Source organism: Fibroporia radiculosa, assembly GCF_000313525.1.
Source record: "Fibroporia radiculosa TFFH 294 genomic supercontigs, scaffold419, whole genome shotgun sequence".
Lineage (NCBI taxonomy): Eukaryota > Fungi > Basidiomycota > Agaricomycetes > Polyporales > Fibroporiaceae > Fibroporia > Fibroporia radiculosa.
Genome location: NW_012133203.1, coordinates 59,173 through 84,736, shown reverse-complemented (window position 1 = coordinate 84,736; position 25,564 = coordinate 59,173). Strand labels below are relative to the sequence as shown.

Below are 25,564 nucleotides of genomic sequence, written 5' to 3'. Positions count from 1 at the left end.
CGATGTCGACCGGCGGCGCGGCGAACCAGAGCACCTCGTTCGTGTCCGGGTCGCGGTCAAAGTGGCGCGCTGGGAGCACAGCGAGCGATGAGCGGGGCGCACGGGGGAGAGAAGGAGCAGGCGGGGGCACTCACTCGTCTCTGGCGGCAGCTTCTGCGTCAGCACGCCCGCGCCGGGGCCCGTAATGCCCGCGGCGGCGGCGACGGAGCGGTCGTTGCTCGGGCGCAGCTGCGCCTGCGGGATCGTGAGTGGTGGCGGGTGTGTTGGGGGGTGCGTCGCCGTCGGCGGGGTCGCGGTGGCGGCTGACGCAACCACGGGGCCGACGTACAGACCCTTGCTGGGGCCGAGGCGGTCGGTGTGTTCTGTCTTGCTCGGAGTGGACATCGTCCCGCCGCCAGGGGTGCGCTTGGGGCGCTTCCTGCCCGTTCCGCCGCCCTCGATTTTCTCGCCTTCCGCCTTTTCGATGATCTCGCCGAGTCCGCCCGGGGCCTTGAGCGGCTTGCCGCCGAGGAAGGGGCTGGGGAAGCGGCGGGGGAAGACAGTGCGCTCGAAAGGGTAGATGGGCATGAACTCGGTGCTCTTGCGCACCTCTTCTGGCACGCAGGAGTTCCAGTTCTTGATCTTGACGAACAGGCGCTCACGGTCGTTGTAGCGCGAGTCGCACACGTACAGGGGCCAGCCGGGGTACCAGAACGGTGGCCGCGGACGGCCGCGGATGTGTCGTGCGGTGAACTGGCAGGCGATCTTCTCGATGATGTCTTCGAGAGGGTGGTCGGCAAAGTGGCCTAGAGGGGAGGATAGTCTGCGGTCAGTCGATCACTGAAACATAGCAACGCACTTGTCTTGAAAACCTCTTTCTCCCAGAATTGTCTGTTCGCGGGGTGGAACGTCTGCTGTGTGTCAGAAACAACGGACCTGAGGGTGGCAGCGAACGTACCTGCTCCGGCCTGAAGTACCAGCATATAGTTACACCTGGAGGCCCTTTCTTCGATCTGACGGACGCCTTAGCACAGCACGATGTTCAACAGACAGCGAATACACACTGCTCGTCAGACATCTGATAGCACTTGAACACCTGGCCAATGATTGGTCTGCTTGGGTCGTCAGGGTTGCTCATGTGAAGCCAATCTGCCAGGCGGATCGTCCACCCCTTGAAATGCACTTCGTCGACAAATGTCCTGTCCTTCGTAGAGACGCGATAGGAAGTCACTCCGGGCACGCCCTCCGTGTCCGACGTGTGCAAAGGCTTTGCCGTGCCAGGGCCAGCACGCAACGAGGCGAAGCCGGTAGTCGATGTGTATAGGGGGCCTTCCGGAGGGTTAGAAGACGTCAGCGCCTGATATAATCTCTGGAAAGGATCAGTTCAAGACCTGTCTACAATAAAGGCGCTCTATGCTCACTTGAAGAGTTAGCACACTGCCATATGCTTCACAACCTGCCTCGTACCACCTCCGGGCCTTGAGGAACAGCTGCGACATCTCCTTGTCAAAATCCTTGGCCGACGTGTAGTATCGCATGCGAGCTCTGCTCTGTGAGAGTGTCAGAGCAGTGCTGGCACATGCCGGCGCCAAACACTCACCTCTAGCAACGCTAGAGAAAGCGGGGACTAACGCGCTGCGAGATAAGAGCAGGAACACTACTGGATAACAGAAACGCACGTTGAATGGCAAGTCCGGCAAGGAGGTCACCTCAGGTATGGACTCAAGGTGTGCGGCAAGTCGGACACCGCTGTTGACTCGTCAGCATGCCCATACACCCAGACACCAACACGCGTACCTGGCGTTCTTGTATCCGTAGATAGCAAGCACGATCTGTAGATGCCGGTCCTGGACGGGACCAATGTCAGGCAGCGGCGGAGAGGTAAGATGGCAGATGGGCACGCACGGGATCGCACTGATCCATCCAGCCGACATCACCGAAGCCCTCCCACCTCGGCAGGCTCTTTTCGAGCTGCTTGACGATCTCGTCGCTCTCTCCGTCTCTGGTGCCGTCGGCTGGCGCGGACTCGGGCTCTGGTGTCCCGCCAACGTCCACATCCATGTCTGGCGAGGGTGGCCGATCCGGCGATGGATGATGGGGCTGCGATCCCGATGGCTGCGAGGGCGCCGTGACCGGCTTGAGGGGCAGTGGCTTGGGTTTTGCGTCTTCTGGGACAGGTTTTTTGGAAGAGAGCGCTGCATGCGTCTTTTGCGCGGAAGAGGGAGGTGGCGAGGTGCGGGGGGTCGGGAGCGCTGCGCGCTGCTTCCATTCATTTTCGAGCAGTGTCTGGCAGTGGCTGCGTAAGCTGGTGCGCATACATGGAGTCGGGACGAGCGCACCTTGAGAGTCGCAGCATCCTTGGCGATCTGGCTCCCTTCTTCGTTGTAGTACAGGGCGTTGAGGAAGACGAGGTCGAGGTCGGTGTATACCGCGAGGGCGTCCTTGTATCTGTGTTTCTCCAGGTCTGCCTGTATGCCGCTGATGCAGCGAGGTTCAGGAATCACCTATTGAGAGAGCCTGTCAACGTTGCAAGACTTGTTACGGCGCTGCATACACACACCTGGTAATATTCAGGCCACGAATCTTTGTCAGGCAGAAGGAGGAACATGTCGGCGAGGCGACGCTTTCCACGGGGATTTGTCGCATCGAGCAGGGTCTTGAGGACGTGGTCGATGTCTGCCTTTTGGGCAGCACTGAGGGGCATGGTGAGAAGAGAGGCACCCGCGTCGAGCAGAGGGCGGTGGCAGAGAGAAAACGGTAGTCAGCGGGATTGACGCAGGGCGTCTGGCGCGTGACTCCGTGGCGGGGACATTGATCTCCGCATTTGGCAGTTGAGATAGTTCCGTCTCGCTAGTGCAGCACTCTCCCTCTCCCCCCTCGGACCCGTTGGACAATAATATCCAGCGTGCGACATACACTCTGCCTCTCCTCGTGCTGCCGCTCAAAGACCAGTGCCGTCTTTTCCGGCTGATGAAACACCAGCTTTTAGCCGGCAGGGACACTGGGTGCAGGGCAGGAAAGGCATTCAGATGTACGTGCGGGTACACGCGTGATATACGAGCTGGAGCACAGCTGGAACGGGGTGTGCTTGGCTGCAGCCACATCCGCATGGTCCCCAATGCCGGCGGTTGTCCAAACGAGGAGCAGTACAAATCTGCGTGCATCTGGCTGTATCTGCGCCGTCATATCTACGTCCATACCGGGAGATCGTCTGCTTGGTATTGCGGCAGATGAGGCAGGCTATCGTCCTTTTGCGGAGGTATGGCGGGACATATTCGGCTGAGTGCCCATCTGCAGCTGGTGAGTGGCGCAAACGTACGGGCCTCGCATTTTTCACACTGATCCATGCCCTCAGCTGCCGGCGCGCGCCACCGGGACACAGCCGCAAAATGGTTACGGACTTGTCCATCACCGTCTACTCTGGGCATCTTACTCTATCCTTACAGGGACGCACACTTTGTGTCCAAGCTCCAGCAGGGACGTTTGCGCGCGGGGCAGTCTGAGCCCAGCAACGGGAAATGTCTGATGGGAATGAGCAGAGGATGCACCAGGAATACCATGCCGTGATGCACTTCTCCGTTGCTGCGGTAACTGCTCGGGGTCGAAGCTGCAGGCGTGCAGTATGCTTCTCGCAGGTGGAGGTGAGTCTAAATGCCATCAGTCGCGCTCTTCAGCTCGGCTCAGTGAGCACAGATCTCAGCCCGTAGGTAGCCAATGTGGCAGGGAATAGCATCGACGTCTGGATCTGCGGTAGATTGCACGTAAAGCGCGGCCTCCCCGAGCGGACACTGCCTGATCAGGAGGGGCGAGGGGACGTGGAGAGTGCTGGAGAGAGCGTACGGAGCGAGAGCAGGGATGCGGTGAGGCAAGGGGCGCCATGAGTCTGCTCCTGCTGAAGCCGTGTCAGGAGCGGGCTAGCTGGAGCGGCGGGCGTCTGGGGTGCGCGGTCGGTGTATTGTCGCGAATGAGGCGCCGGCGGGGGCCAATCACGGCAAGTATCGCTACTATCAGATAAACGGTGGCTGGGAGTCTCACGGTCGCACAGAACCCTGCCGCCGTCGAATCGGACAGAGCGAGGGAGCAGCACGCCGCACGATTTTCCGAGATAGCTGGGCCCAATCTGTCTTGGAAAGCAAGCGCGACCCGCGGCGGGCATGTGAAGGCGAGCATCAGTGGGACAGCGTTTGATGCCCCGTATATATATCACCTCCATCAGCCACGCCCGTGTCCCGATCGGCGACCCTCAGCAGTACGTCCTCCTCCTTCTCCCAAACACCGCGACGATGCAGTCCCACCTCCCCTCAGCGTCTCATCCACCCCGCAATTCTCCCTTTTCACACCTCTACTCTCAGGCCTTCGCTTACGACACCAGCTTCTTCCGCGGATCGCCCCCATCAGCGCATGCAATGCATAGCCCTGGCCATTCCACTCACTCCGCCAACGCCACCGGACCATCCGCCTCTGCCCCTGCCAGATACTCCTACCCATACTCTGCCAGCGTGCTGCAGGCCCCATTCCGAACATATACGGCATGGGACCCGTCCTACCCACATAAAAGTCTGCCGTCCTCATCCGCTGCTGCACAACCATCTCCTCCCATGGCTATCTCCTACTCTACCACACAGTCTGCGAGCGTCCCCGAGACAGCTGCCGAGACGGCTAGTAGCCAGGACGCGCCTGCGAATGTCGACGCTCGTGTCGAATGCCCACAAGAACCACCTCAGGACGTGCAGCCCGAAGATACCTCCTCAGAAAAGAAGAAACATCCGTGCTGGATGTGCCATAAGCGATTCGATCGGTAAGTCCATCCACATGTGCAACTCGATCACACCTCTCACCAGTGTCCCACTCAGCCCATCTACGTTGCGCAAGGTGAGTTTCAACAGCGATTTCATTGCTAATGTAGCGGTATCTCATGCATTCGTGCTTCACAGCATCTTCTTGTCCACACTGGCGAGAAAGGTAGGCGCCGATCGCTTGTTCCCTGCCTAGAGCCGACCTAACCGCATGCGCGACCCGTCCGTTTAGCTTTCTCCTGCGACATCTGTGGCAGGCGGTTCGGCGTCCAGTCCAATCTCACCAGGCACGCAAAGCGCTGTGCCCAGCGCCCGATGAACATCGCCATGTCAAGAGCAGCCGCCTCTGCAGCCGCATCGTCCACATCTGCAGACGCCGCCTCTGGCGAGAACGCCACGGACGCTGGGCCCCCGCCCGACGAACCGCTCGCCTCCACATCTTCAGCCCCCGTGCCAGCCCCCAGCCGCACGCGCAAACGCGCACGAGGCACGTCGCCCGCTGCGGGCGACACGCGATCGCCCCCGAGCGCCGACAACGTCGCGCCCAGCAGCAGCAGCAAGGGAAAGCGCGTGCGCCGCGCGCCGTCACCCTCGCGCTGGGTCCCCGACTCGCTGCGCCTGTACGATCTCACGCTCCCATCCAAGGGTACACCCGTGCCCCTCCCCCCCGTGCGGCCGTTCCGTGACACAAATGGGGACCCCATCGAGGAGCGCAACTCGTTCGACGAGAACGCGTCCGCGACACCCTACCTCACCGGGTGGCAGGGCCGCCTCCCCGGCCCAGGAATTATGGACAAGGACGTGGCGAATACAAACGGGGGCAGGCTGTTCTTCTTCTGAGACGCGTGCGGAGCACGCATCGTGCTTGGTGAAATATTTGGCTTCTGCTAATCGATTGGGCTAGCATGCGGTCTCAGGCTTGGTAGGCATATTTATGGTTCGGCTTGTGCTCGTCTCTAGCTTTCTTTGGAAGCAGCGTAGCGGATGGGTCAGAGGTCTCTCATGCGGGCTGCGCGTCACCTTACACTTTGATCTAATATTTTGATGGTCTGCGATGGGGATACTAGATATTTGCTAATGTATCGGCTCGGTATTTGTCAGTTTGTGTGCCGTAGACCCTGCGACAGCCGTGATGGCTACATGATTATTCGGGTCCACGGGAACGTAACTGGGGATACATCGTCCAAATCGTCTCAATATAAAATACTGCATCACACGGATACATCTCGACAGATGCGAGGACACACCAAGACATTGTAAATGAATCGCGAACCGCAGTGCACGAGACAGCAAGCGATGACGATATCTGGCGTATCTATGTAGTTCCGTTACTTCGTGTGCTTGTTCCACAGCTTCGAACCCACTGCCAATACAGATAAGACGATATAGAATAGGTGATCAGTGCAAGGTTCGGCGCGAGAAGGCACAGCAGCCGCGGGACTTACCCTGCGCGAGGTTCTGCAGCTGCGATTCACCCTGGCTCACCACATTCCTGGCGAAGTCCACAGGGTTTGACGCACGCGACGCACGAGCGGGCGGCGCGCCTGTAGCGTGTACGGACGAGCCCGGTGGCGGCCGCTGTGGTGGCGGGGGGCCGCTGTAGTACGCGCTAGTGTGACCTGCGGCGGGAGGCGGGCCCGCTGGTGAGGGGTACCTGTGAGGGGCTAATAAGGCACGCGTTAGAATCTTCTGGAGATTCAGTAAGTGGCAGGAGTGAATAGCTTACGCGGCGGCCCGTGCGAGTGGACGTGGTAGCCTGCGTTGGGAGGTGGAGACGGAGATTGGTAGGAGGAGCCGGCGGGGAAGTGAAGCCCGGGCGGCGGAGGCGCTTGTCTGTACGGGTGACCACCGTATGTCTTGTAGGGTGGACTTCCAGCACGATGTGGCGCAGAAGGGTAGGGTTCTGGGAAAGATATGCTGGGGCCGTACGGCGGAGATCGAGAGCGGTGCGGGGATACTGGGGAACCGTGTCCGCGGTGTGGGGGAGGGCCGCTCGGAGGGGAATAATGTGGTCCGGGATATTGATGTTCAGACGCAGAATGATGTGACGCCGAGGATGGCCGGGGTCGGAGAGGTGGCGGTGGAGCATTCGGGACATAAACTGGTGCGTAACCAGGTGAATGGCCGCGACTGGGATCATATCCAGCTTCGCTCGTCCTATAGCCCTGTCCGGGATAAGGCGAATGCACGTGTGATGCAGCAGCTCTCTGATCTGCATGCCACTCGTCCTGTGGCCACGAATCGCTGCCTGATGCGTGAGACACCGCTGCCCAAGTGGGGTTTGACAGGCGTGAGGAGGGCTCAGCATAACTTGCATGGGGCGAATGAGAGATAGCAGCGCGTCTGCTGAAATCGTCTGCTAATGAGTGGTCTAAGTAGCTTGGTCAGCAAACGTGTGATGCAAATGCTCGTTGCATATTCACATACCTGACACGGAGGAGGTGTGGGATGGTACAGGGCGAGTGTTAATGTTCACAGGAGGGGGCATCGAATCAGATGAGGACGAGCCTGACGAAGAGCATGACGAAGAGGAGGCCGTACGATAGGGACGTGAGGCCGTTGGCAGCGGCGGGGGACCAGCAGGAGCCCCCATAGCTGATCGACCTGAAGCTGACGCCCTACTGCGCACATTATTTGCTTGCGCTGATACTTGCGGTTCCAACGTGTACGGCGGGGGTGGTCCCATCGAATCAAAATTGCCCTTGTTTCCAGCCTTCTCCCAGTCTTCTAGTGACTGCCAAGTGCCGGCGCTGGAGCTTGAAGAGGATTCTTCGCGCTTGTCCTCATACCGCGGACGTGTGGACCAGTAATCCTGCAGCTCTTTGACGGGGAATGACTCTGGAACTTCACGTTCTCCCCGAAGGCTCTCCGCGACAAATCCACACAGTCGCATATACCTAGATGAAAACCAATGAATTCACAGGAACAAACATAAGGGAAGCAATGTGGTACCAATCCGGCGGGAGGTCATATCCATCTTCATCGAGAGCCATGAACTTGTGACTTTCCAAGACTGGCAATTGTTTCTTGTGAGATACAACTGGCAAAAACGCCGTGCCTTCATCATATCTGGACACCAGGATGAGCACAATGTCATCATATCCAATTGTTATCACTGACTCATCCCACATTGCACCGTAAATGATGCGAACTCCATTCCGATGCACATTGTATAACTGCCTCCACATGAAACGGCCGCCCTGGCGGGGTGCATCATTCCAACCCCATTTACCTTCGGAGAGATTATGTCCCTATTTGGCGATTAGAGAGACCGCCCAGTAATATACCATATACTGAATGGTAAAACTGACCGATCCTCCCGGATAAATTACGGGAATGTAGTCAATCTTCCTGCTGACGCCAGGCTTGTTGTGCTCAAAGAGCTTGTTCCTGTGGTTGATTAATTCTAAGTCACCTTGTATTTTTTCTTTCTCAAACCGATCCGCCGTGTCTTCGTTGTGGTACCTTCCAATAGTCCATGGTGATATTGCATCAAACTCTTCTAGCCATACATCGACAAATTCCGGATTGGTGTCCGCATCACTCATTGAGGAACGCCAATGGGCAGGCGTTCCCGCCATGATGTACGCACCCCCTGGAGTATTATTACGGACGAATGTCGTAATAGCGCGAACAGTGTCAGGATGGTGGCGAGAATCTGCAAAGCCAAAACCCCAGAACGTCACTACGGCCTTGCCATGTTCCCTGAGATAGTTAGGGCTGTCTAGGACATGTCTTTCGTGAATAAGATGCATCCAATCATGCTCGATGACTTTCTGTATGCGGTCAGGGGCTACTCCCGAGACGTCATACCTAGGGATGCGTCAGACGCCATAGCGGAATATAATTAAGAGATACGTGCATTATCGCAAATACTCGGCCCTCCTTCTCTGCAGCCTCCCGTACACGATCCCCAATCTCGTCCCGTTGATTCCGGATTGCTTCGTTACCAACTTCCAAGTCTGTCTGGCCAGCGAACCGTTGTAGAAAGACACCGTCTACTCCGTGTTCAGCCATCCAATGAAAATGCCTTTGCACCGTTTTAGGATGGCGAGAGGAGAACAGAAAGGCCTGCTCGCCCGATGGGTACTTCAATCCTGGGGCAGGATAGAGCTCCGAAGGCGAATACTCCGAGAGATCCGGCCATAAATCAGTATTCGGTCGTCCGCCGTCAGGTAATGGATAGTTGAACCAGTGAAGCCAGCCGTGATGATTCGGATCGAGAGGAGGACCATCTCTAGGACAGGTAAACCATGCTTGGTAGCCTACCATGAACTTGTTTTGAATGGTGGTAGGATCCGCCCGTTTCAGGGTTCTACCCTGCGCCGTTGTGGTACATAGAGCCATTGCTGCTGATAGGAAAATACGAAGGGTCGTACACCGCGAAATTTTCTGGTAGAGTAGATTCAAGTTTCCTGTCGGCTATCGTTGACGTTGGACTCCTGATGGAGAGCTGGAATGGGCCACGGCTGCGGCTGGTTCAGGAACTCGGACTCGTCAGAGCGTGTGATCCCATCATACCTGATAAGGCATAGGAGGATCTAAGTCTCCAATTATCGTTCTAATAATAATATCTCGATTCGGGCCGGGAATCAAGCGGAAATCGCAAGGAAATCTCGAGGGAATCTCTACGCGCCAGGCCGTTCAAACTCAATTTTACATAGCGCGGAGACGATTTCGTCCCCAAACGTGTTGGGACGAGACCAGCGACGCAGATGCTAAAATATACTCTCCATAATACATCGCGCGCGTCCGTCGTGGTTAAGGGTTTCGTGGACATGCGGGATGAGGTGCATGAACTCAGGCAGAAGCACATACTATACTCTAGCAGCCGAGCTTGAACATGCACAGGAGGGCAAGCCGCAAAGAACCAAAGCGACACCATCCTCTTTCTTTAGCAACCAGCTTATTGGATTGGGTCTACTTGCAGGAGATCGTTGAATGTGCCTTGCTTCCTGACATTTGTCTCACCATGGACTCCGACCCACTCTTCACCCAGAGAATGCTTGAACCGTTGACACCATAACTTAGGCAAGACTGGAGGCGAGAGACTTCGTTACACTCTGAATGCGGATCCACTCAAGAAGTCAACATGATTCGGGACTAGCGGTGGCTGCTGACTTACACTCCCTGATCTGGTGGTTATAAAACGCGGAATGTGCGTGTACGAACTTGAAGAAAATTTGGGTGAGATAGCATCAGGTACCGGCGCATTCGCATCTCCCAAAATTCCTCCACTTCGCGCGTATCGTACTCTAGTACCGTTGTCCTGCGTGGAATGGCGAGGTTCCGAGACGTGATCATAGTCCGTATTCAAGTGGAGTTGCTTACAGCATTTATATAGCTCTTCACATCTTTCATGTCAATCTACGACTGGAAGTATACTTGGAGATGTTGTGTCGACGCTGTTCCCTCGCCGGCCCTGCGCCTGGCGAATTGTGCTGTCTTCGGGGTCCGGTTGTAAGGTTCATTGACCAAGTCTGAGACTTGACCAAGCATTGGAGACGCGAATAACATCATGTAGAATATCTATGCAATAGCCGTTGTCCGAGAATTTTGTCCGTATATATGTGCATTGGTACCTATTATTTGAAGTAGTCGTAGTATAGGTAGGTTACAAGCGCTTACGCGAAAACGCGTACACATTGCCAAATACGCGATTCGCGACCGCGACTGTGAATCAATTAAATAATCAACCCTTGCTTCAGCCCTCTGCGATCCTCTTTCGCGCTTCTCATTGTTGTTCGTACGCAGCAGCTTTCATATGAAGGTCGTCGTGAAGAATTGGCATGCAATTGCTCAGTGGCGATGGGACACTGGTTCCTCGGACGCGGACGATGAAGGAGAAGGCGACGTATGTGGCATTTGTCGCGTCCCTTACGAGGGCTGCTGTCCTTCGTGCAAAATGCCCGGTGATGATTGTCCTCTGAGTGAGTATAATATACCAACTATGCCCATTGAGATATCCGGCTGAGTGCAACACGGCCCACAGTTTGGGGAGAGTGCAGTCATGTATTCCACATGCATTGTCTGTTGCAATGGATAGGGACCGCAGCATCGAAACAGCAATGTCCGATGGATCGGAGGGCGTGGGGTAAGTTCCCAGTCTTGTTGATTGATGCCTCATTCACTCTAATATGTGTTTACAGTGACGGCTGAGCGTAAGGTCGACCCTAAGACCGGAAGATAGTGCATCGGATGCCCAGTTTATACCACGATGTGTATCCATATTAGCTATTCCCGCTTGTATTCTTACGGCCACGACTCGCATTGATGAAGATTTTTGACTATGATCGCTAGCGCGCGGACGATTTCCCGATCAATCCTCCAACTTTCACGATCAGCAGAGTGGACTTTGATAATGAGCCCATCTCTAGTACCAAGATACTTCTAGGCATGTGATGAACATCACTGAATTATAGTACTGTCAGCTTGGGATCATCTACGCTCTGAATGACCCTCGTCGGCTCTAGCATGTGCTCCTTTATGAAACGGCCATCTGCGTGCAGTGTCAACACTGATATTCTTTAACCATCAATGTTTCGAGCCGACGATACGCACTTGGTACATCGTTCTCTCGTGATCTCCAGTTTGCTTCAGCAAGATCTTTGGCAACACCGGTGTGCACATGTCGCGCTACAAGGCGTCTTTCCGCCTCTGCATCACCTACTTCTAGCCACCAGCGCTCATCTAGCAATTCGGCTGCTGTTTTCCATGGATAAAAGTTGAGGAACGGGTAGAGACCTTCGATCAAGACTAAACGATGATGGGGGTATACGGGTATTGCGTTGAATGAAGGATCTTTGAGGGCGTGGTCGAAGGAAGGTGCGTAAATTGCTGATGATTTAAGATGCGCACTAGGTGCAGATGACGGTAGATGAGGCTCGCGTAAGGCTTGCACGTACTTGGCAAATCCCTCCCCGTCGAACGTCCAATGCGCTCCTCGCCGATCATGTGCACGTTGAGGATCGGGCATAGCATCTAGCTGAGCTCGTGTGAGATGCCAGCCATCCAGACCTATCAGGACGGCGATGTTTTCATCTGCGTCTGAATCAGCTGGTATTGGTTCTCCTTCGGCTGAGAGTCCAGGAGTGTTTCGAAAAGTAGCGTTCACTTGGTCTATAACAAGTTTCGCCAAGGTAGATTTCCCCGACGCGGGTACTCCGGCAAGACCAACCAGAACACGGGAAGTCGCTGAGGTCCTAGATCAAATATGATCAACCGCCGCATATATTCAGTATGTGTAAAGTGTGCATACGCATAAGGCGGGCATTTTAACTCACGAATTTATGCGATTCACTAGGATGTCGGCTAGTTCTCGTGCTTGCTGCTCCATTGAGACTACAAAACGGTATACCAGGTATTGACCGGTAGTGAATGCGACTTAGTATGGATCCAGCGACGAGCGTCAAAGGAATCGTGCTGCTCGTGACACCGTGATCTTGAAGTTGAATTGAGTGTGCTTAAAGTTGAGTGCCAGTCGAGAGACAAAACATTCAAAACCACTTCATTCACATGCCCACTTGCTCATGTAACGTTTCCGGCACATGCAGCTGAGCCCGGGTTATGTACCAAGAACCCCATTCATTAGGTGCTCTCTCCATGTACTACCCACCCCGGTTCCCCCGCCGTCGATATCACTACCCACCACTTTTCGCTGTACCACAAGGCTAGGAACTACGGAGAACGCCCTGAGTCGGCCGCTCAGAACAAGCCAGGCGAAAGCTTGATCTAGGGCACGAGAATAAGCAAATGGCGGGTGTCGTAGATGCAGCCATAGTCTGCGCGCGCCGGTGCGCGTGAGGGCGTACGCGTGTGTACATTTGGGTGCAAACGATGGATGGATACCGATGGTCCCACCGCTTAGCTTGGTCTGTACGTCCAAGATGGGCGGATGGTAACTCTCGTTTGACCAGCAGTGTCCTATATATATGTATATATGACTTAAATAATCGAAATTGAAATACATGGTCAGCTTACCCAAGAATACGATGTCCCAGTCTGCAGGAAGTGCGGCCCAGATAACTTGCAGCCTTTCTCTAACATCCCGTTCCATGTCAATATCGTCTTCAAGAATAACAGTTATATCGCCATGCAACACCTGAGACCCCGAGAGAGCCTCGTGTACATCCGTTTGAAGCTTTTGGGGTGGATGATGTGTGTCGTCATTGGCGATGCGCTTGATAATTTCCAAATGCGAATACCAGCAAGCGATCTTTGCGGAAGTCAGCAGCATGTAGGAAGGTAGAGAAGACGTATAAAGGGGTCCAGCTGTAAGATTCCTAGTTGCACAAGTGAGAGGCTGAGCTTCAGATGCAAAATTGGTGATGCGATCGTCGCCAAGATGTGCAGATATCGATCCATCGTATAGAGTCTCGTCGACAACCGGCAGTATCGGAGGCACCTCCAGAATTCTATCTCGCAAGTCTTCAGCTTGTAGCGACCATAAATCAGAACCAGATAGGTCCAGAGGCAAAGCGGAGCGCGAGAGTTTGTCCATATCTGAGTCACTGGGCCAATCGAACTCTTCGACCGGCTGACTTCCGGCTCCTAGTCGAATACGTTGCACACGATTTACAATGTCTATTATAGGTGAGTCATCTGGGCGTACGGCAGGAACATACGTCCATTGCAGGGACAAAGCCTGTCTCAGCATCTCCATGCTTGCACGCCTATCGGTTCTATGTGGCAGCGAGATGACGTAGAAGTGCGATGCGAACGTCAGGGTAGTGTTGGAATAAAAAGACAATAATAAGTTGCTATTTTCCCCAGAAGAATCGTGGACGTCTGCGATTTGAGTGTCGAAGTCCAATGGATCTTCTAGCACACTTGAGAGGTCCAAAATTCCATGAGAAGTGAAATCGTCTTCTGTTTCGAGATTTTTGATATGAGAAGTCACTAGTTGCTTGAAGTCAGAGCCTAGGAGGTTTAAACCGATGAACACCCAGAACAGAGATGATATCGCCACGAACACGCCAAACAGAAGCAGGCGACTTTTACGATGAGACGACCTGAGCATCTGTGCCAGAAGAAAACGAGAAATTGAGCTGCATTTATCGCAATCAGAGCAATTTCAAAACAGAATTGCGACTTTGTTAAGTTCAAAGTAATGTGTTGTACCAGAGTGGGGGTCAACGACATTCAAGACCGTGTGATGTCAGTTGTCACACAGTACTTGAGCAGTGGCTGAACGGGGTCTGCGGCAGACTGCCGGCAATTCGCAGACCAATCCTTCTTAATTATACCTGTCAGCAGGGCCTTTACCCCCAGGGTCTCTGTGCCATCATCATGAATGAAGCTCAATTCAAGCTAATACAAAAAAGGTTCGAACAGAATCCAAAGAGCGCAAGTGGTCTCTCGCTATCCAATCGGTCATTTTATCTAATCGTTGAACGGATAGGTATTGGATACCGCGCGCAACGGCTCTCCTCCAGACAATGTGTTTTTCAGCAACGCCTGGCAAAATTTATTGGGTCCAATATCCCCGCAAGATGCTGTGGACGTGTTCCTCACTCACTTGCAAGAAAATCGCGTACCACATTTGCCCCAGGATGAGGCATTTTCGGAACCTGCCAATTTAGCGTTCACAGCCATGTTGGGGCTGAGCCAAGTAGGGCCCTACATGGACGATAGACCCACTCTCACCACAGACATTGTTGATGGATGGACCGGGATATTCAAATGGAGCGTCTTTTTCTTTTCTGCAAGGATCGAGGGACTGGAGAGGGGTAATCCTAGCAGGTTGGATGTTCTATCCGCGTGCTGGTATAGCCTTGCGCATCGTGACGCAATTCGAGAGGCTATGATCTTGACTCCCGCAACGGTCGAGATCGCTACGAGGTTGTGGCTTGAGGAAGATAGTGGACCGCTACCGTCCATCTTGGACGCGCCAATGGGCACCTGTGTGCTCGGTAATATCCTCAAACTCGCTACAAGGGATCAGCTCAACAGGGTGCTTCGGATGGCGAATGGGAAGGCAGATGAGATCGCTAAACTCGCTATATCTCGTCTGCGGAATGCTTCCAAAGCCCCGAAGGTCAATCCAATCCACCTCTCCATGTATTTGGATATGATAAACTCTCTTTCGCGTGTACCTGATCATCCTCTGCGGTATGCACTGCTTGGGGCGAACGTTATATGGGTCTTACACACGTTCTATGCACAGTTTCCGTCGTCGTGAATACCACTCAGGATCTCGCCTTTTTGGACGCACTAGTTTCAGGCTTTGGATACTTGTGGAACTGTTTGGAATCTACGGATGGATTCACTTGGGCTTCGCCAGTTGGCGCAGGGTTGCTATCTGCATTTACGGATTCTAGCCCTGTTTTCTCCAAGTTGGCTATCGAAGATCGGCAAATGATACTCGCGATAATCGGAGACATTCTACCGAGGTACCTGGTTTATAGATCGGTCATAGAGGCCGTTGATGTCTCGTTGGTGAAGGTTGATCGCGGTCCCGCAAGACAGCGAGTGATGGATAGCATCGTGAAGGATGTTTGGCAGAAGTTCTTCGCACTCGCCCGCCAGCGCGCGCTGATGGTGGCACAGGCTGATGCATTGAAAGGCAAAAACATGATTTGCGACAATGTCAAGGTAAGAATATAAGCAACTCTGTTTAAGTATAAGCGTATTGAGCCGCTTTTCAGTGCCAAAAAGCGGGTACAAGAGCGCAAGTGCAAAGATGTTCCACCTGTCTTAGTACCTTTTACTGTTCTAAGGTTCGGCTTGTCTTGGTTTGTGAGACTAATTAACCCAATGTCAGGCCCTAGGAATGTCAAGCTATTGCTTGGAAGGAAGGTGACCACCGAACGATGTGTAAAATGAAACAACGAGAACGAGCAGGTGGATTCAACTGTCCCTCGTCTTTGTCGCGTATACAAAACGAGCCGTCTTGTCAGAGGGGAAAGCAGACTGTATATCCAAGCGCGATGCATCTTTCTTTCATGGTCTATCTATGCACGATGCTCGACACAACTTACCGGATCTTCGACGTGCCGCAATGGACCAATTCCCCTCGATTGGCCGGAATCATCTCGTTATTTGTATTGATAACTCTGTCCTACCCTCGATTTTCACATTGAAATCTCTCGACCAATACGGGACGGGTCCAACGTCAGGATCGGCCAACGCCGAAGCTCGCAACGACGCACTAATAGAATAAGTTAAAACTAGTCCGGAAACGCTGATTGAGTCAAGATATCATGCAGGCGAAGCTTGCAATGTGTCCTGACGTTGGCGACGGGAGCATTCTGGGAATCTGACCGTGTACCGATCAATGAGGCTGATCTTATGGACGACGAACCCGGGAAGGACCCTATGGAAACCAAGGCTGGAAGGCATGCTTGTGAAATTCTGAGAAATATAGTGGAACCTCTGATGCAGAGCATGGTGAAGAGAGATCTCCGATACTTGATGATCTTGACCGCATTGACCGTGTAGGGCGTAAAAAGCGACCATCTAAACGATGAGTGTCTGAATTATGTGGTACCAGTTTTGACCACCTCTACTTGTGCCCTGCACTTTGTATGTCATGCTGTAAACCACAAAAATGTACAACGTTCACTGCCATTGTACTTATCAAAGTAATCTTTGGTAAATTCTCGTTGACGGCTTGCTTAATGTCACCCCCAATTCCATTCTCACCTATATATGCTGTAGTCAGCAACGGAGACTCACTACTTAAGCCTGCTACGACTCGGAGCATTTTGCCGAGTTGATCGATCGAGCTCATGGCGAAGCACGTGGCTGTGACCTTCCCCGAGCTCACACTAGAATTTTGACTAGGCTGGGTCTCCGGGTCAACCGTCCTACAGTGTTTCTCAAAGTGTCACAGTCCACTCAAGCGTGAATCTCTTTCTCAAACTGCGATATACCAGCTAGCTGCTAAGCTGTTACGTCTCTCGGCTGAATGGCCAAACACGCGCGAAAAAAGCAGAAAATTGCCGCTAAACCTGTCAACACGCTTGAACAATCAGAGCCGCTTGGATCTCTGGCTTCACTCACGGACGATACAAGCAAGGACGATGAGGAACGGAGACTCGAAAGTCTACTTTTTGGAACGGAGTACAAGCCCCGAAAGGACTCCTCAAACCTGATCATTTTAGATGACGAAAGTGAAGATGGACACGTCGGGGAGAAGGAACTAGAGAATTTACTGGATTCAGATGTAAGCAATACACGTCGGATGTACCCCGCAAGCTGATGTCCACGTCAGCTTTTCTTCATTGATGACGCCTCGAAAGACCGGCCTGGCAATGACCAGGATGCCCAGGGTGACAGTTCCTTAGAGAACCAGGATGGCTCTCCGCAGGCCGCGGAAGTGGAGGAAGAGAGCGATGAGGACTCGTCCAGCGAAGCTGGGGAGGACGACGCCGCCCGCGTTGCTTCGACAACTGTACAACCATCGACCAAGAAGGGACAAGCATGGGCGGATCCAGATGACCCTACGCTGCAAGTGTCTCTTGCAACGGACAAACGGCGACGGAAGCTGCGTGATGCACTGGCGGAGGACATAGTTGCTGGGAGAGACTACGAGCGAAGGCTACGGCGGCAATTCGAAAAAATAAACCCTACGCCGAATTGGGCTGCTGATGCGCGAAAAAAGCTGCATCCTGCGAGGGCGAAACGCAGGCGAGCTTCCGCCTCTTCTTCGTCTGACTCGAGCGATGATAACGATGCGCTTCCTGATCTATTGTCGGACACGAGAGGAATTTTAAAAGGCGGGAAGAGACCAAAGGAATTGCGACCAGGCAAGATTTCCATCGAACGGCTTAGGGATGCCAATTTGTCTGCCAAGGCTGAGGGAGAGGTGAAGGTTGTGCAATTTCATCCTTCTCCTCAGATCCCCGTTTTATTGGTCGCCAGTACTGATCGGCGCCTGAGATTGTTTAATGTATGCCATGCTTGCCCGCTTGATTTATCGCAGACGAACTCAGAGTTGTTTCTCAGATTGATGGACATACTAATCCACACCTCCAAACGGTCCACATACCCGATCTTCCATCGGCAAATGCGATGTTTCATCCCGGTGGAAAGTCCATCCTTCTCACTGGCCCACGTCCCTATTATTACACTTATGACCTAGAGACAAATACTGCACAGCGCTCGCCACGCGGTCTATGGGGCACCACGTTTTCAAATCCTAATGTTGCAGCTCAGGATGCGAGCATGGAAATATGCGCATTTGATCCGTCTGGAGAGGTTCTGGCTGTTGCAGGTCGCCGAGGACATGTACATTTGGTTGACTGGAAAGGACAAGGCCAAGTTGTAGGGAGCGTGAAAATGAACGTCGGTGTGAAAAGCCTGTGGTGGGCTGGTGGAGACAGGGGAGAGTTGATGGGCCTGGGTGAGAACTCGGAAGTTTATGTATGGGATGTTGGACAGCGGAGATGTATAAGACGGTGGAAGGACGACGGTGGGTTCGGGAGCCACATCATGAGTGGCGATCGGGCAGGGCGCCATCTGGCTGTTGGGTGAGAAGGAAGCTTTGGTACAAAGGATACGCTTAATTGACTGCTTTTTTTCCTAGCTCGCGGACCGGACTCGTGAATGTTTATGGCCCTGAAGCATCCCTCGGCTCACAGACGGGTCGGCCAAAGCTGCTTAAAACGATCGGGAACTTAACCACTTCCATCACATCCCTCAGGTTTAATCACGATTCACAACTTCTGGCTATGGCTAGCAACACAAAAAAGGATCAGATGCGATTGGTATGCGCATTTGACTCTGAAATGTATTCTAATCTGAAAAGGATCTCCATCCACAGATCCATGTTCCCTCATTAACCGCATTCTCAAATTGGCCTACCTCAAGCACGCCCCTAGGGCATGTGTCCAGTATTGACTTTTCCAGAGGTAGTGAGCATATTGCCATTGGGAACAGTCGAGGTCGTGTCCTGTTGTATCATCTCAAGGATTTCTCAGAGTAACGACGGCAGACATGGACCGACGGCGGCCGGCGGCTTTAGCTATCAGTGCTGTAATACTCCAAACAAGCCGTCACGGGCCTTTGGGCAAGCGAAGCTGGAAGCTGCCTGTATAGGATGGTCGGGATTGGCTAGGTTTGATCGCACACAAATAACTCACATTGAGGAAGCGTTGTGACTTCAGGGACTACGGCGGCTTGATACCCTAGTCGAATGAGCGCGCCCTTTAGGATGCCCGCGGGCATGGCTAAATACTAGCCAGATTTTAGAGCACACGCTTCGGGGGATGTATCGCGACATACAAGCTTTGTTTTTTTCAGCGCATCAGCTCGTCCCTCCCAACTGGAAATGCGTGCTATTGGTTTGAAGGAGTTATCCTGTAACACATATATCCCCTGGGGACCGTATCAGCTGCAGCGCACGAGGAGCGGTGCGAAGACACACCCGATGATTGGTTCGCAAATTATCGACTTGCTTGTCCCAGCATACAACCCACAATTCCTTGCAGATGAATTTGACTGCATCTAAGGTGTCTGTGAATAGTGGCCGGTCGTGCGATAGGCTGAGCGTGCAAGCGTGTTAGTTCATTCCAGGGGCAGAGATAGAAGGCGTTCGCACCGTTCTGTAATGTTTGCGCCAACATGCATTCCAATAGCCTCCAAGCGCACTCGTACAGCCTCCTCCTCTTCATCGGCTGTGGTCTTCGCTACAGATGTCCCGGGGCCATTACTTGTTACTGATTCTCTTTGAGTGTCTTTTGCCGTCGGAGGTGGGGGGATGAGACCGGCTTCAATCATATCGCGCTCGACCTTGTTCGCGCGTGCGGCTGCAACTACAGACGATGCGCGTAATGCGTGAACGGCCTCAATGAGGAAGTAATCCATTGCTGCGCCGTCCATTTGACGGACGGGTGGGTCAGCAACAGCAGTCAATGCTGGTATGGACGAACTAGGTGCCATAGAACCCGAAGCATTTGGCGGTGGTACGGATGCCCTTGCAGCCATGGTCACTGTGCGGGTGGGAGATGGTTATGGGCGTGTATATGCGAACGTACGCAGTCCGTCTGCGGGCGCTCCTTCGAGTGGCGAGCGCGGGCTTTATGATATACTCGGTATTGTTTCTCTCCCACCATCCACTTTGTCCGCCCGGATCTGCTTTGAATCAGACGACGGTTGTCACCTCGCATCTGTCGAATCAAATCTGCTGTGCATGTTGTTACCTGTGACTGCAATTCTACGCTGAACTGGAGTTGAGTGAGGTCTTACATATCTAAGTATTCGATGCTATGTCTGGCCTCTCGTCCTTGATTTCTTCCAGACTGCTAAGCTCGATGCATGCACGGGAGAGAACATCAGATCCTCTCTCGCGCCTTCGGTTCGCTCTCGAGACCATGCCGGGTTCGCGGAAGTATGTCTTTACTCCTGCGACTCGCGCCGAGATCCTGTCCGAGCTCTATGACGCGTTCTGGGGGCCGTACGCCCATCTATTCTTGCCCGGCCAAAACTCAAGCCTCCCACTTCATGCTACCTTGAGCGAAGTGCAAACTGCGACCACCCCGCAGAAGGAACCTCCTTTGATTCCAGGCAGGCCCTGCGGCCATATATTCAAGAAAGGCGAGGCGTGCTTTCGGTGCAAGTGAGTTGCATGGATGATTTACCTTGGCTCTAAGAATTGATTCCTATGGTATATGTAGAGATTGTGCACTAGATGATAGCTGTGTATTATGTTCGTCGTGCTTTGAAGCCACAGACCATACAGACCACAATGTCAGCTTCTTTATCGCTCAGCAATCGGGTGGTTGTTGCGATTGCGGAGACGTTGAAGCATGGAGGGTGCCTATTCAATGCCGATACCATCCACCTAAATCTGAAACCACCGAGTATCTCAACGCATTCGCGCTCAAAATCCTCCAGGCCACCCCACGAGCGACCGCAAGAGTGATGGTGGGTCAAGACGTTCCTCCGGTGCAAGATTACCCGAATCGAGTCTTGGTGCCTCCTGAGCTTCGAGACACGATGGGTCGAACAGTCGCATACGCACTTGACTTCGTGTTGGATACGCTGGACTACTCCCCGGACGAAACCAATCCTCCTGGAAACGAGAATGATCTTCGATCACAGCCTTCTGGTGACCCTATGTCAAAGGATCAATTCAGCATTGTCGTATGGAATGATGACAAGCATTCTTTCGATGAAATTATTCAATTATTGTGCGATCTCACCAACAGGTCTCGAGAACAGGCAGAGGAGTTGACCGAGCGCATTGATGATCAGGGTCGCGAGATTGTCGATATCTGCGGTAACTCTGCGCGCTTGATCGAAATGGCGCAGACAATTTCGCAGGTCGACGTAGGCGTAACTGTTCGCAGAGCTTACGACACTTTTCGTGAACAGGTTGCCGCCGTTATAATCGAATGGCTATTGGATTTGACACGCAGCCGTCTAGGTACCGATACCTTGATCCTTCGGGAGGTTATTGCGTCGGAATTGCTTGCTCCCAGGAAGCTTTACTCGTTGCTCTCCACTAATGATGCCACCAAATTCCTTGGGGAAATTCAGGATCCTTCACGCATCGATTGGATGTTTCTGTACCATACTAGACTATGGAAGAAGCCTCGCCTCAACTTGAAAGAGGTCTATGCTTCACTCCTGACTCTGAGTCATGAACACAAATTAGCAGTCGGTATGTTGTGGTCGATCGAATTAATGAACATCCAGTTAAACACTTATCAGCGTCACACTTTGCAAATGTGTATCACCGAATCATCGATACGTATCTGCTGGTGGATCGTGAAGCGGAGACGTCAATCAAATATTTTGCTCTCCAACTGTTCACAGTTCCTTCGGTGGCACTCTACATAGTTCGCCAGCACAACGTGGTCACCAGGCTACTTTCGATCATCACTGCTTTTTTCACCAACCAGATCACGGACAAACGAATCATATATCCCCCCAATCCCAGCGCCGATATCGACATTGATACCTTCCCTTTCAAATCGAAACGTTTTATGCCGGTATTTAGCGACTTGCGATATCTCTGTCACAACGAGCCGGTTCAGCAGCTCATCGCGCACAATCGTGAATTTATTGTACATTTTTCAAAGACATGTCAAATCTTCATGTGCGTGAATCCCAACAAGCGCGCCGCTTCTAGCCATGTCGAATACGAGACGGATGCCTGGATCAGTGTCTTCAATGTCACCCTTTCACTGTCCCGAGTTATTAAGGTGTACGGCGAGGCATTCTCTAGGTCCTCTGCCGCTGAGCTGGTAGCGGCGATCACGACAGTCATGCACCATATTCTGATGGTATCTGCAGTGGCGGACGATCAACGAGATCTCACGAGGTTCCCGCCCGTCTTGTTTCACGAGGTCATCTTCGGGGATACGACTTATCAACTGGTCGATTTCGACGTAACAGACGGCTATGTCAGTTTTCATCACTCACTGCAGTGGCTACTCGCCGAGCTGCTCAAGCATGTCGATATATTGAGCGAGCACTCGTTGCGGGAGCTTGGCTTGGCAAGTCTACGGGATGTATGCTTGCGCAATGCCAGTGAACAAGCCATCTTAACCATTGTTGACTATCCGTTACGTGGTAAGCTCAGCTTGCTTGCTTGTGTAAACCGCTTTTATTGATTCTTTATTCTTGCATTCCGCAGTGTTGGCTATGATTGCGCAAATCCGTACAGGTCTCTGGGTTCGTAATGGCTTTGCGATTCGCGGTCAACTCATGCACTATCGCGATTTCATGCTGCGCGAGCTCTGCTATGATCAGGATTTGTTCATCCTCCAGTCTGCGTTGATAATATTGGACCCAAATACGGTAGTCGTCAGCATGCTTGATCGTTTTCAGCTACTGGAATATTTCTCGGGCGCCACTCTCCACCCTATTTATGAGAACACGCATCTGCCCAGCATGGTCGAGGAGCTGCTATATATCCTTATAACCATCTTAACGGAAAATGCCAACGCTACGAAGATGCCCATTACCATTGCGATCCGGCGCGAGATCGTGCATGCTTTAGCCGTTGGTCCATGCACATTCACGGACTTGACGAAGCGCGTAGCGGAGAGGATGGTGGACGACATATCCTTCGAACGTGTTCTTAAGCAGGTTGCCAACTTCAGGTCACCCGATTCAACGGCTGATTCCGGCGTGTATGAACTTAAGGACGAGGCGTTCGATGATGTTAATCCCTTCTTTTATCATTATACGCGAAACAAACGTGAAGAGGTTGAGACCGTTCTCCGCAATCGCCTCAAAAGGAAAACTGGCTTAGAAGACCCCGTCATTATCCCCAAACCGACCAGCTTTGCCGATGGTCCGTTTTCGACGATTTCATCGGCGTTTGAATCCGAAGTCCTCCTGCAAATAATGTTCTATGGCATCTACAACATTCTCGTCCTCACTGATGCGGAAGGAGCCGCCCCACCTTCATCAGAGGCTATACTTGACCAGCTGGTACATCTAGTGATGCTCGCGATGGTAGAACGGCCACGTGTATTCAGCAGCCTGGTGGCGTGCAGGACATTTGAGGATGACCAGAATCTCCTGGACGTTCTATGCGTCTTTGAACACCATGACAAGTTCCAGGCATACAAGATGCGGGTGGACTGGATCCTCAGCCAAATTGCCCTGAACGAACCGGACGAAGTACAAAAGCGAAGGCGCACCATGGACCCCTCCCGAAACGAAGCAGATGATCTTGCAGATGCCAAGAAGCGTGCTGCGAAAGCAAGACAAGAAGCCATTATGAGACAAATGAAGGCCCAACAAGCAAGCTTTGCCACTAACTTCGAGGACCTCGATGATGACGAAGACGAGGATATTAGTGAGACGCCCGAAGAGCCTATTTCGTATGGGACCTGCATTGTGTGTCAAGAGGAGCTGAACAATTCCAAAGCCTTTGGGTCGCTCGCATTTCTACAGCCCAGTAGGTTACTGCGTCGTCAACCGGACGGCCAGTATGTCTATATCAATGAAGCACTCTCAACTCCGGATTCTCTTGATCGAGTGATAGAAACGCCAGCGGAGACGCTGTTTCCTCCTCCTGAAAGCGAGCTGAGGAATGCTAGGAGCAGAGGCAGTCATACTTTCGATGGTTATCCTTCGTCGTACTCTCGCTTTGGCCTCCATGCCTCCGTCTGCAGTCATATGATGCACCTGGAGTGCTTCACTGTTTACAGCGGCTCCATCAGACAACGGCATCGTGCACAAGCTACGAGGAACCATCCAGAGAGCATTCCCCGGAAGGAATACATATGCCCGCTTTGCAAAAGTTTGGGTAATGTCATTCTACCCGTCGCCATCCCATCATCGACAACCGAGCTCAACGGTCTACCCTTTACCGAATGGACACGCGCAGCGGGCATCAGCATCTTGAAGTCGAAAGCAGATCCAACACTCGAGTCTTTACAGTTCCGAAATGGCTCCGGAGAATTTGTGTTCTGGAGTGCTCAGGATACGATGTATCAGCCGTTCATGCGACAGCCTGACAGAGCTGATAATATGGAAGTCCACAAGATGCTTGATACCGTCACAGTGGTAGCGAAGAATATTTCCCAACAAACGCGACACCTGCGTGATCGTCAAGAACCTGACCCTGGAGAGCGGGGCGCGGGAATGTATCTGCCAGAAGAATTGGTCGGCTACACCATCTCATCCATCGAAGTATCTCAGCGGGGACTGGGTTCTCCTGGCTGTACTATAGCCGATTCTGTGACCGAGCATCAATATCGCATGATTCGTGGACTGGTGGTATGCTTAACCAAGCTAGTAGCTCTAAGCTTCAAAAACAGACCCGACGAAGGTCGCGATGCTATGCGTCACGCTATCATCAAACGTCTGCTTCCAGAATGGAGTCGTGGCTCTTTGACCTCGTTTACATATCCTTTGCTCCTTCGCGACCCATTCACCATACTAGTTGAGACCGCTGCTGTGGCACCAGACATGCTGCGACAAGTGCTCGTCCTCACCTACTACGCCTGTCTGGCACGGACTGTAATTGGTCTTGTCTACATCCTGAACAAGACGCGCAGCTATCACGCAACACCGCTTGTATACAGGCATGCCGACATATTCGGCGACGTGCGTATGTTTTTTATGTCGGTTATTAGGCATTCCCCCGTCTTCGAGCAAGCAGGCGACGTGGTGTTCCAGGCGTTCGGAGAATCTCGTATAGAGAAACTGCTCTACATGTTTACTCTACCTTTCCTACGCAGGGCGGCGATTTTATGCCGCGCGATGCTTCCTTCCGCATTTCCAAGTCCCCCTGCCACCGACGACGTCTGCGAGTACAAACGGCTGCTTACGATGTTGGAAATCCCGCCTTTGTCCCACCTACCGAACCAAGACTCCTTGCAGACAGCTCTTTCTGTATGGTGTCAACACTACGGTACTTCGCATGCGGCGTCACAGTTGAATTGCGGCGTTGTCTTGGATTATCCGGCCCTATATCGACTATCACGACTTCCTTTAGTCTTAGACACACTCTATCTGGATCAAGAAAGGATTATGACCTGCTCTCGATGCCACACGGTCCCCCTCGACGCAGCCATCTGTCTCATATGTGGCACAGTTTGCTGCGTACAAAGCCACTGTTGCCTGGACGATGACAGCCAGAATCGAGGCGAATGTAACATGCACACGAGAGAGTGCGTCCATCCATTCTTTTTTAATATGCTGATCCACATCTTTCGCACAGATGCGCGGGCCCGGTTGGAATCTACTTCCTCGTCAAGCGGTGCTCCTTGCTGTATCTATATGCGAATAATGGAACCTTCAGTCAGTCACCATACCTTGATGTTCACGGTGAAGTGGACATCTCAATGCGGTGAGTTATTTCCTCTTCTCGCGGTGAGCGC

General features: G+C 52.9%; 8 protein-coding genes across 8 annotated transcripts; 4 read left to right on the top strand and 4 right to left on the bottom strand.

Annotated features, from left to right (window-relative positions):
- Positions 1 to 4,166: 4,166 nt before the first annotated feature.
- FIBRA_00951 (uncharacterized protein) lies at positions 4,167 to 5,615 on the top strand (the record flags this gene model as incomplete). Its single annotated transcript, XM_012322837.1, has 4 exons — positions 4,167 to 4,777; positions 4,833 to 4,851; positions 4,914 to 4,941; positions 5,008 to 5,615. 4 exons carry the CDS (start codon positions 4,167 to 4,169, stop codon positions 5,613 to 5,615), a joined length of 1,266 nt encoding a protein of 421 aa, XP_012178227.1.
- Positions 5,616 to 6,103: 488 nt separating this feature from the next.
- On the bottom strand, positions 6,104 to 9,122 carry FIBRA_00950 (uncharacterized protein; the record flags this gene model as incomplete). Its single annotated transcript, XM_012322836.1, has 8 exons — positions 6,104 to 6,138; positions 6,221 to 6,439; positions 6,502 to 7,146; positions 7,203 to 7,672; positions 7,728 to 7,844; positions 7,896 to 8,026; positions 8,087 to 8,551; positions 8,652 to 9,122. 8 exons carry the CDS (start codon positions 9,120 to 9,122, stop codon positions 6,104 to 6,106), a joined length of 2,553 nt encoding a protein of 850 aa, XP_012178226.1.
- Positions 9,123 to 11,191: 2,069 nt separating this feature from the next.
- Positions 11,192 to 12,111, bottom strand: FIBRA_00949 (uncharacterized protein; the record flags this gene model as incomplete). Its single annotated transcript, XM_012322835.1, has 3 exons — positions 11,192 to 11,274; positions 11,337 to 11,977; positions 12,059 to 12,111. The coding sequence occupies 3 exons, from the start codon at positions 12,109 to 12,111 to the stop codon at positions 11,192 to 11,194; spliced, it is 777 nt and encodes a 258-aa protein (XP_012178225.1).
- A 228-nt stretch (positions 12,112 to 12,339) lies between these two features.
- Positions 12,340 to 13,794, bottom strand: FIBRA_00948 (uncharacterized protein; the record flags this gene model as incomplete). Its single annotated transcript, XM_012322834.1, has 2 exons — positions 12,340 to 12,698; positions 12,756 to 13,794. 2 exons carry the CDS (start codon positions 13,792 to 13,794, stop codon positions 12,340 to 12,342), a joined length of 1,398 nt encoding a protein of 465 aa, XP_012178224.1.
- Positions 13,795 to 14,367: 573 nt separating this feature from the next.
- On the top strand, positions 14,368 to 14,955 carry FIBRA_00947 (uncharacterized protein; the record flags this gene model as incomplete). The annotated part of the gene is made up of 1 exon (XM_012322833.1): positions 14,368 to 14,955. One exon carries the CDS (start codon positions 14,368 to 14,370, stop codon positions 14,953 to 14,955), a length of 588 nt encoding a protein of 195 aa, XP_012178223.1.
- A 1,728-nt stretch (positions 14,956 to 16,683) lies between these two features.
- FIBRA_00946 (uncharacterized protein) lies at positions 16,684 to 18,702 on the top strand (the record flags this gene model as incomplete). Its single annotated transcript, XM_012322832.1, has 5 exons — positions 16,684 to 16,941; positions 16,990 to 17,667; positions 17,724 to 18,247; positions 18,304 to 18,484; positions 18,541 to 18,702. 5 exons carry the CDS (start codon positions 16,684 to 16,686, stop codon positions 18,700 to 18,702), a joined length of 1,803 nt encoding a protein of 600 aa, XP_012178222.1.
- Positions 18,703 to 18,772: 70 nt separating this feature from the next.
- FIBRA_00945 (uncharacterized protein) lies at positions 18,773 to 19,703 on the bottom strand (the record flags this gene model as incomplete). Its single annotated transcript, XM_012322831.1, has 5 exons — positions 18,773 to 18,807; positions 18,860 to 18,953; positions 19,002 to 19,094; positions 19,144 to 19,261; positions 19,318 to 19,703. 5 exons carry the CDS (start codon positions 19,701 to 19,703, stop codon positions 18,773 to 18,775), a joined length of 726 nt encoding a protein of 241 aa, XP_012178221.1.
- A 386-nt stretch (positions 19,704 to 20,089) lies between these two features.
- FIBRA_00944 (uncharacterized protein) lies at positions 20,090 to 25,473 on the top strand (the record flags this gene model as incomplete). Its single annotated transcript, XM_012322830.1, has 5 exons — positions 20,090 to 20,334; positions 20,393 to 21,381; positions 21,432 to 22,295; positions 22,360 to 25,076; positions 25,405 to 25,473. 5 exons carry the CDS (start codon positions 20,090 to 20,092, stop codon positions 25,471 to 25,473), a joined length of 4,884 nt encoding a protein of 1,627 aa, XP_012178220.1.
- Between the last annotated feature and the right edge of the window lie 91 nt (positions 25,474 to 25,564).